Below are 10,302 nucleotides of genomic sequence, written 5' to 3'. Positions count from 1 at the left end.
TTACAATAAATAGTATGTTATGCTCTTGAAAAGCATACATTTGCAATCCTGTGGCCATTGGATAAAATACTTTTATAGCCCATGGGCATAGGGAACTCAAACCTTCAGCCATGGTAATGTGTGCACAACATTCTAACTAACAGGCGAATTACAGTACGTCACTGTTGTCAACGCAACATTAATGTGCTATCCAGAGACGAGTCGGGCCACCTTTTAAGAATATTGTTCTAGTCCTAGACATTCAGTTAAATATTAAATATCACCCCGTGTGATGTTAATTGAGAGATAACAACTCTCTAAACACATGGATCTGGTGGTCCTCACCTGCGTGGTGGCCGTTGACCTGGACATGAGGCTCCAGGGGCAGGGTGCTGTTCAAGAGGCCCTCCTCTGAGTCCTCACAGTTCAGCGCAGCCTTGGAGGTGTGGGTCCCATTGGAAAAGTGTCTCATCCCGTTCCTCACATTACCTTCGGACAGGGGGACTTTAGGTCTCCTGGATGAGCCCTTTTTCTTCGACTTTTCATTTGCTGAAAGACATTTTCTAAATATATTATTCCAAGATTTTTAACGGTTTCCTGTTTCTGTGTTATTGTCTTGTCATAATGTTTGACAACATACCTTTTTTCACCTCCTTGATCTCAGCAATTTCTTCTTCTTCTACTTCATCTTCCTCATCAAACTCAAACTCCTCTTCTTCCTCCCCCTGTTCCTTCACTGCCATGACTTTGGGCTTTGGAGGCTCACCCGCCGGCCTGGGTGGCCGTGTCTCCAAAGTGCCATTCATTTCCATTGTCCTAATGATGCTCCTTGTGACACTTTTGAAGGTGCTGACGTAATCATGGTCCCAAAACCTGTGTCATAGAAACAACGGTGTTACAATGATTTTTAAAAAAAACTAAAGCTTTATGTTACTGCTAGTTTAATTTACCCAGACAAGGAGATATACCATGAGATACACTACATAACCAAAAGTATGTGGACACCTGCCGGTCGAACATCTCATTCCAAAATCATGGGCATTAATATGGAGTTGGTCCCCCCCCCCGGCTGCAATAACAGCCTCCACTCTTCTGGGAAGGCTTTCCACTAGATGTTGGAATATTGCTGCAGGGGACTTGCATCCGTTCAGCCACAAGAGCATTAGTGAGGTCGGGAAATTATGTTGGCCGATTAGGCCTGGCTTGCAGTCGGCGTTCCAATTCATCCTAATGGTGTTCGATGTGGTTGAGGTCAGGGCTCTGTGCAGGCCAATCAAGTTCTTCCACACCGGATCTCGACAAACCATTTCTGTACGGACCTTGCTTTTTCCACGGGGGCATTGTCATGGTGAAACAGGAAAGGACCTTCCCCAAACTGTTGCCACAAAGATGGAAGCACAGAATCATCTAGAATGTAATTGTATGCTGTAGCGTTAAGATTCCCCTTCACTGGAACTAAGGGGCCCAAACCATGAAAAACAGCCCCAGACCCTTATTCCTCCTCCACCAAACTTTACAGTTGGCACTATACATTCGTGCAGGTAGCAATCTCCTGGCATCCGCCAAACCCAGATTCGTCCATTGGACTGCCAGAGGGTGGAGAAGCGTGATTCATCTGTTCAGAGAAGATGTTTCCACTGCTCCAGAGTCCAATGGCGGGAAGCTTTACACCCCTTCAGCAGACACTTGGCATTGTGCATGGTGATCTTACGCTTGTGTGCGGCTGCTCGGCCATGGAAACCCATTTCATGAAGCTCCCGAGATCAGTTCTTGTGCTGATTTTGCTTCCAGAGGCAGTTTTGAACTCGGTAGTGCGTGTTGCAACCAAGTACAGATCAATTTTACGTGCTACGCGCTTCAGCACTCAGCGGTCCCGTTCTGTGAGCCTGTGTGGCCTACCACTTCACGGCTGAGCCGTTGTTGCTCCTAGACATTTCCACTTCACAATAAAAGCACTTACAGTTGACCGGTGCAGTTCTTGCAGGGCATACATTTGATGAACTGACTTGTTGGAAAGGTGGCTTCCTACAGTATGACGGTGCCACGTTGAAAGTCACTGAGCTCTTAAGGCCATTCTACAGCCAATGTTTGTCTATGGAGATTGCATGACTGTGTGCTCGATTTTATATACCTGTCAGCCATGGGTGTGGCTATATCCGAATCCACTAATTTGAAGGGGTGTCCACATACTTTTGTATACAGTGCATTTGGAAAGTAGTCAGATCCCTTGACTTTTCCACATTTTGTTAAGTTTCAGCCTTATTCTAAAATGGATTCAATAGTTTTTTCCCTCATCAATCTACACACAATAACCCATAATGACAAAGCAAAAACAGTATTTAGACATTTTTGCAAATGTATTAAAAATAAAACAGTAATATATAATTTACATAAGTATTCAGACCATTTACTCAATACTTTGTTGAAGTATTCGAGTCTTCTTGTATATGACGCTACAAGCTTGACACACCTGTATTTGGGGAGTTTCTCCCATTCTTCTCTGCAGATCCTCTCAATCTCTGTCAGGTTGGATGGGGAGCGTTGCTGCAGAGCTATTTTCAGGTCTCTCCAGAAATGTTCGATTGGGGTCAAGTCTGGGCTCTGGCTGGGCAACGCAAGGACATTCGGAGATATGTCCTGAAGCCACTCCTGCGTTGGTCTTGGCTGTGTGCTTTGGGTCGTGGTCCTGTTGGAAGGCCTTTTAACAAACTCCAAGTGGGCTGTCATGTGCCTTTTACTGAGGAGTGGCTTCTGTCTGGCCACTCTACCATAAAGGCCTGATTTGTGGAGTGCTGCAGAGATGATTGTCCTTCTGGAAGGTTCTCCCATCTCCACAGAGGAACTCTGGAGCTCTGTCAGAGTGACCATCGGGTTCTTGGTCACATCCCTGAACAAGGCCCTTCTCCCCCGATTGCTCAGTTTGGCCAGGCGGCTCTAGGAAGAGTCTTGGTGGTTCCAAACTTCTTCCTTTTAAGAATGATGGAGGCTACTGTGTTATTGGGGACCTTCAATGCTGCAGGAACTATTTGGTACCCTTCCCCAATCATGCCTTCCAAATCATGTCCAATCAATTGAATTTACCACAAGTGAACTCCACAAGTGAAAAATCTCAAGGATGATAAATGGAAACAGGATGCACCTCAGCTCAATTTAGAGTCTCATAGCAAAGGACCTGAATACTTTTGTAAATAAGATATTATTATAGATTTTGTTTGACATACATTTGCAAAAATGTCTAAAAAGCTGTTTTCGCTTTGTCATTACGGGGTATTGTGATGTCATTATGGGGTATTGTGATGTCTTTATGGGGTAATGTGATGTCATTATGGGGTATTGTGATGTCATTATGGGGTATTGTGTGTAGATTGATGAGGACATTTTTGTATTTGATCCATTTCACAATAAGTATGTAACGTAACAACATGGGGAAAAAGGACTGAGTACTTTCAGAATGCACTGTATATTGTATACCGGGAGACATACCGGGGGGAATACCGGGAGACATACCGGGAGATAAGTTCTAATTTAACCAAACTATGAGATATAAAGCTAAAATAAAAATAAAAAATGAAAACCTATTTATATTAAACTACAACATCAGACATAACTAAAATGATCCGGGAATTGTGGGTAAATACACATCTATAGACTTGCCTTGAAGTTGCCGTGCAAATTTTGTCAAACGGGCTGAGTACATGATAGAAATGTATAAGTTAAAAAATGGAAGACATGCCAAAATAAAATTCAAATAAAATTCATATAAAATCTAATTAAAATGAAAAAGGTATTGACAGTACCTGCAGACAGGTCGGAAACCTGATTTATGTGTTTTTCTCTTGCACCTGCTCATAGAAGGGGCCCAACACCAGCAGCAGCTGCTCTACCTCAGTTGTACAGGGCATGCCCTCAAGGATCTGTTGTTTACACACAACACGACAACAAAAACATTTAGTGCCCTCTGACGTACACTGACATCCAGGCCATCCTGTCTGAACGTCATTTAGACTAAATGATCCACCTCTGGGTTGGGAGTCAATATTAACTTCATTGAACTGGGGATATTTCAATTATAAAGAATACAATTCCCCTTACTTCCTGGACTCATCCATAATGTATTAGAATACCTGAATACCTCAATGCTTCTGCATTGAACCTTCGTATCCATTCAAGACAAAACACTTACCAGCTTCAATTCATCAACATAAGCAATCATTGCCTCTTCCTTGGGCATTTCTCCCAGATCATTCCATGCATCCCTAAATAGACAGAACAAGATGTTTGAAATAACACCTACATTGACAGTTTCCTACCTAGAGTTTAATACCCCTTCAAGTGATAACACAGGTTAACAGAATATATAGAATATATACTGTATTCTATACTATCTACTGTATCTTAGTGTAACGGATGTGAAACGGCTAGCTTAGTTAGCGGCGGTGCGCGCTAAATAGCGTTTCAATCGGTGACGTCACTTGCTCTGAGACCTTGAAGTAGTAGTTCCCCTTGCTCTGCAAGGGCCGCGGCTTTTGTGGAGCGATGGGTAACGATGCTTCGAGGGTGACTGTTGTTGATGTGTGCAGAGGGTCCCTGATTCGCACCCGGGTATGGGCGGGGACGGTCTAAAGTTATACTGTTACATTAGCCTATGCCACTCTGTCATTGCTCATCCATATATTTATATATTCTGATTCCATTCCTTTACATAGATTTGTGTGTATTAGGTAGTTGTTGTGGAATTGTTAGATTACATGTTAGATATTACTGTTGGAACTAGAAGCACAGTCATTTCCCTACGCTCGCATTAACATCTGCTAACCATGTGTATGTGACAAATAACATCTGCTAACCATGTGACCAATAACATCTGCTAACCATGTGTATGTGACCAATAACATCTGCTAACCATGTGACCAATAACATCTGCTAACCATGTGACCAATAACATCTGCTAACCATGTGACCAATAACATCTGCTAACCATGTGCCCAATAACATCTGCTAACCATGTGCCCAATAACATCTGCTAACCATGTGCCCAATAACATCTGCTAACCATGTGACCAATAACATCTGCTAACCATGTGACCAATAACATCTGCTAACCATGTGCCCAATAACATCTGCTAACCATGTGCCCAATAACATCTGCTAACCATGTGACCAATAACATCTGCTAACCATGTGCCCAATAACATCTGCTAACCATGTGCCCAATAACATCTGCTAACCATGTGCCCAATAACATCTGCTAACCATGTATATGTGACCAATAACATCTGCTAACCATGTGTATGTGACCAATAACATCTGCTAACCATGTGTATGTGACCAATAACATCTGCTAACCATGTGTATGTGACCAATAACATCTGCTAACCATGTGTATGTGACCAATAACATCTGCTAACCATGTGTATGTGACCAATAACATCTGCTAACCATGTGTATGTGACCAATAACATCTGCTAACCATGTGTATGTGACCAATAACATCTGCTAACCATGTGTATGTGACCAATAACATCTGCTAACCATGTGTATGTGACCAATAACATCTGCTAACCATGTGTATGTGACCAATAACATCTGCTAACCATGTGTATGTGACCAATAACATCTGCTAACCATGTGTATGTGACCAATAACATCTGCTAACCATGTGTATGTGACCAATAACATCTGCTAACCATGTGACCAATAACATCTGCTAACCATGTGACCAATGACATCTGCTAACCATGTGTGTGTGACCAATAACATCTGCTAACCATGTGTATGTGACCAATAACATCTGCTAACCATGTGTATGTGACCAATAACATCTGCTAACCATGTGTCCAATAACATCTGCTAACCATGTGTCCAATAACATCTGCTAACCATGTGTCCAATAACATCTGCTAACCATGTGTATGTGACCAATAACATCTGCTAACCATGTGTCCAATAACATCTGCTAACCATGTGTCCAATAACATCTGCTAACCATGTGTCCACTAACATCTGCTAACCATGTGTCCAATAACATCTGCTAACCATGTGTCCACTAACATCTGCTAACCATGTGACCACTAACATCTGCTAACCATGTGACCACTAACATCTGCTAACCATGTGACCAATAACATCTGCTAACCATGTGTCCAATAACATCTGCTAACCATGTGTATGTGACCAAATTATTTTGATTTGAGTTAAGATATCAGTAACAGAAACAACTGTTTTTTATGGATCTTGGGTATTATGATCAAGATTGCTTTAAATTCTTTAACTCTTAGACATAATGGTCATTCTCAAAGGAGTCGTGAACAGCATGTAAAGTCATTATTGTTGAGATCATCGTGTGATTTGTTATCAGCAGAGAGTCTCCACTTGGTCAATGACCCAGACGCTCATTAACCTAAAGCAGCAGCTGGCCTGCCAACTCTACAAGTAAGGCTCAGTAAAGAAATAACAGTCTACAAGTATAATAGTTAAACCAATTTATAAACAGCTGTAGTGTCATCTCTAAAAGAGGATTCCCTCAGTGGTGAGATCTTCTATAAAAATAAATAAATATATATACAAACAAGTAAAAACAGTCAACTGCCGCCAAGTGTGTAAAAGGTGACATGACATATCATGCCTCTTCAGCGCAACGAGTCCAGAGTTTATCAGACAAAATGTGGCAATAGGAAAGTTAACTGCAAGGGCTTACAGTACAGACAAACCTCTGTCGTCGTTAGACGACTCTATTTGAATCCTAATGGTCGGTTTGCATTACCATGTGACTTAGATCCTATTTGAATCCTAATGGTCGTTTTGCATTACCATGTGACTTAGATCCTATTTGAATCCTACTGGTCGTTTTGCATTACCATGTGACTTAGATCCTATTTGAATCCTACTGGTCGGTTTGCATTACCATGTGACTTAGATCCTATTTGAATCCTACTGGTCGGTTTGCATTACCATGTGACTTAGATCCTATTTGAATCCTACTGGTCGGTTTGCATTACCATGTGACTTAGATCCTATTTGAATCCTACTGGTCGGTTTGCATTACCATGTGACTTAGATCCTATTTGAATCCTACTGGTCGGTTTGCATTACCATGTGACTTAGATCCTATTTGAATCCTACTGGTCGGTTTGCATTACCATGTGACTTAGATCCTATTTGAATCCTACTGGTCGGTTTGCATTACCATGTGACTTAGATCCTATTTGAATCCTACTGGTCGGTTTGCATTACCATGTGACTTAGATCCTATTTGAATCCTACTGGTCGGTTTGCATTACCATGTGACTTAGATCCTATTTGAATCCTACTGGTCGGTTTGCATTACCATGTGACTTAGATCCTATTTGAATCCTACTGGTCGGTTTGCATTACCATGTGACTTAGATCCTATTTGAATCCTACTGGTCGGTTTGCATTACCATGTGACTTAGATCCTATTTGAATCCTACTGGTCGGTTTGCATTACCATTTGACTTTGCCCATGGGGTCCCAGAAACCAGGTCTGGGTGTGTTGCAGGGTCCTAGTGTGGACTGTTTGTAGTGACTGTAAAACTTGAGCATCATGTCATTGGAGGGCTGAAAGGAACCTGAAATAAGGATGAGGAGTGTCAATGAGAGGAATGATAACTCAAACAGACTGGTACCCAGGCTAAGAATATACAACTTTGCAGTAAAAACACTGTCTTGGTATTTGAAAGGCTTTTTGGGGGAAAACTCTTTAGGTTTTAACACAATGAATATAATTGTGATATTATTCAGGTGTATAAAAATACCTACTCCCATAGAGCTTTGGAAAGTAGGTTAACAATAATTGGCTTTAGGCTACAATGTTGCATTTAGCCTTCATAGCCCTTACCGTCTGGAGGCAAGCTTTGTATCACCTTGACAGCGGCATCAAATCTCCGCTCGTACAATGGTTTTCCATCCTCAATCTCCATCATGACCCCAAAAGTGTGAATTACGCTCGCGAACTCTTCAAAACCTAGGGATAATCATTATTAAAGTGGTCAGACAGGAATGTACAACATGAGAGTTGAGTATGGGTTGCAGAAATTATGTTGTGGCTAAAGCTAGGTCATACGTCCACAATAACATTGGTCAAAATGATATGAAAACCGTTCACAACAACATAAAAGTACTTCAAATATAGATATATAAGTACTATAGGTGACTATTTGACAACAACCCCATAGCAGATAAGCTAAACCAAAACCACTGGTTAAGGTTATGTCGTCTGTGAATTTTAGAGCACTCAATGCAACAGAGACTAAACAAATGGTTTAAAACATGCTAATCATTTATCTTTCCAATGTGACCACAACAAAATATAGATATTTCACTCGGTAAATAAGCTCAGTAGGACACGTTTGTCACTCACCATTTAATGATCTACCTGCTTGAGACTACGACCTCTCTGTACTTAACGACAGAAGTGACAGGCACAATACAGAGGTGACAGGCACTGCATGCTAAGGGAGTTGTAGTTTTCTACTGCCAGGATGGAGATAAATATGTTCTTTATTATGACATCAAAATCCCTACAAGCTCCACAATGCAACAGCCTCAGCTTTTACTGGATATGTAGTTCTAAATACAGTCTATGGCTGAGTGTGTAATTGACCTAAAAACAAATGTATCGTAAAGGAATGTGGCCATCACAATGCTATGTGTTGTTGGCCACAATAAGAAATGTCGCATGGGCATAAAAAAATCCTCATGCGTTGATGTTTTGTATAAAATGTGAGGATTTTTTTTTCGATCTGAAGCCCAGACAAGGATACATTGTAGCACTACGTATCCCAGCATTCTACACGGTGATCCATGTTTCGGTCAGAGGAAGGGGAGAGGCGAGAGGGATAAATGGTCGTCACTAGTTACCACAGTCACAAAGTCATAAACCCCGCCCATGTCTACAATGTATCTTCTTAAAGTGTCATTTTAAACTCACCCCTAACCTTAACCACACTGATTACTTTATGTCTTACCCTAACCTTAAATTTAGACGAGAAATATATATTTTTGTTTTTAAGATATAGCCAATTTCGACGTTGTGACTGGGGTAATTAGTGACAATCTGGAGAACTTCTCCAGCAGCTGGGTTTTTTTTTTTTTTTTTTGCTCCCTGCGCTGACGTGAAAGCGAGGCTAGGGGTCTATTCATTAATCAGATTCCGTTGAAAAACGTTTCGTCTGTTGCAAAACGTTTTTCAACTGAAACCGTTTAGGCCTTATCCAATCGGAAAACGTTTTGGAACGAAAACGAGAGTTTATATTGATCAAACTCAGGTTTCTCCCCGTTTCGTTCTGTTCGGTATGCTTGCTTCCATTTGGATCCTAGAGTTAAACGGTAAACTGTTTCTGCAACAGACGAAACGTTTTGCAACGGAATCTGACTAATGAATATACCCCATGAATCCCACAATACCAGGCGAAGGAGTTTTTTTCCGTGGCAGAGCTGGTTGTTTCAAACCTCAGTCAAAGCGAAAGCGAAGTCGCTATGCGGGGAGATGTAAGATGGCAGAGCTGCAAATGTTGTTAGAGGAAGAAATTCCAGCCGGCAAAAGAGCTCTTGTAGAGAGTTACCAGAATCTCACACAAGTAGCAGACTACTGTGAAAACAATTATGTTCAGGTAAGCAAAAAAAAAAAAAGGAGTGATTTTTACTCAACATTGTTATCTCTGAATAATTGTCGTTTGAACTGTGGTGTGAAACTGGGAAGAGGAAATGTAGATAAAGACATTGAAATGATCACAATGAATGACCACAGTACTAGATCGCAGAGATTACACTTCTATTGAGAGTCTTTGTCCATTTCAGTGTGTAGTTTCACCGCACTGGTCACGTTGGACACGGTTTTGCCCATCCATTGCATTGTTGTATTGGTCCCTTGGTCAGATTTGGTTAGTTTACACAGAGGGTGTGTCTAAGTACTAACTTCTGCTGTTTATCTTCGTTTAATAAATTTAAAAAAAAAAGAATGTAGCAAGCTATGACGCTGTTGAAAAATGTCAGTGAAACGTGATGTACTAGACACATATTTAATCTGATCGTTACAAAGTAGAGTAGCAGTTGTGCTCTCGATAACACTGGCCTTGCTGAATGAATTACTGTCTCTCACAGACACCAAGACAGCTGGACATTTTACTTCCATTTAGTTCTTTAATCACACCTATTTTTATTAGGATTTTTCTGTGATATATTTGCATTAGGTAGGACTATGATATTGTAAGCAATTTCAAACGTAATACATTTCAAGGCATTTATAATGAGCTTATTGCTATTTGAATATCAGACGTTCAGAGCTTGTTTTTCAGCGAATGC

The 10,302-nt window shown here is 41.1% G+C and overlaps 1 protein-coding gene and 1 pseudogene across 7 annotated transcripts in view; one reads left to right on the top strand and one right to left on the bottom strand.

The window, feature by feature from the left end:
* LOC121839587 overlaps positions 1–8,438 on the bottom strand; it is an 11,349-nt pseudogene extending 2,911 nt beyond the window's left edge.
* Positions 8,439–9,427: 989 nt separating this feature from the next.
* Positions 9,428–10,302, top strand: part of LOC112240213 (abl interactor 1) — a 99,030-nt gene continuing 98,155 nt past the window's right edge. For 3 of the 7 annotated variants that reach the window (XM_042298714.1, XM_042298716.1, XM_042298715.1), the window contains exon 1: positions 9,429–9,611. In XM_042298714.1, coding sequence (XP_042154648.1) covers positions 9,495–9,611 — 117 coding nt within the window. In that variant the 5' untranslated portion in view covers positions 9,429–9,494. Of the gene's footprint in view, positions 9,612–10,302 lie in introns of all 7 variants that reach the window. The other 4 variants (XM_042298717.1, XM_042298718.1, XM_042298713.1 and 1 more) reach the window with 3 other exon arrangements.

Source organism: Oncorhynchus tshawytscha, linkage group LG16 (genome assembly GCF_018296145.1).
Source record: "Oncorhynchus tshawytscha isolate Ot180627B linkage group LG16, Otsh_v2.0, whole genome shotgun sequence".
Taxonomy (NCBI): domain Eukaryota; kingdom Metazoa; phylum Chordata; class Actinopteri; order Salmoniformes; family Salmonidae; genus Oncorhynchus; species Oncorhynchus tshawytscha.
Note: the sequence above shows the minus strand (reverse complement) of the source record. Positions and strands in the feature narration are given on the sequence as shown.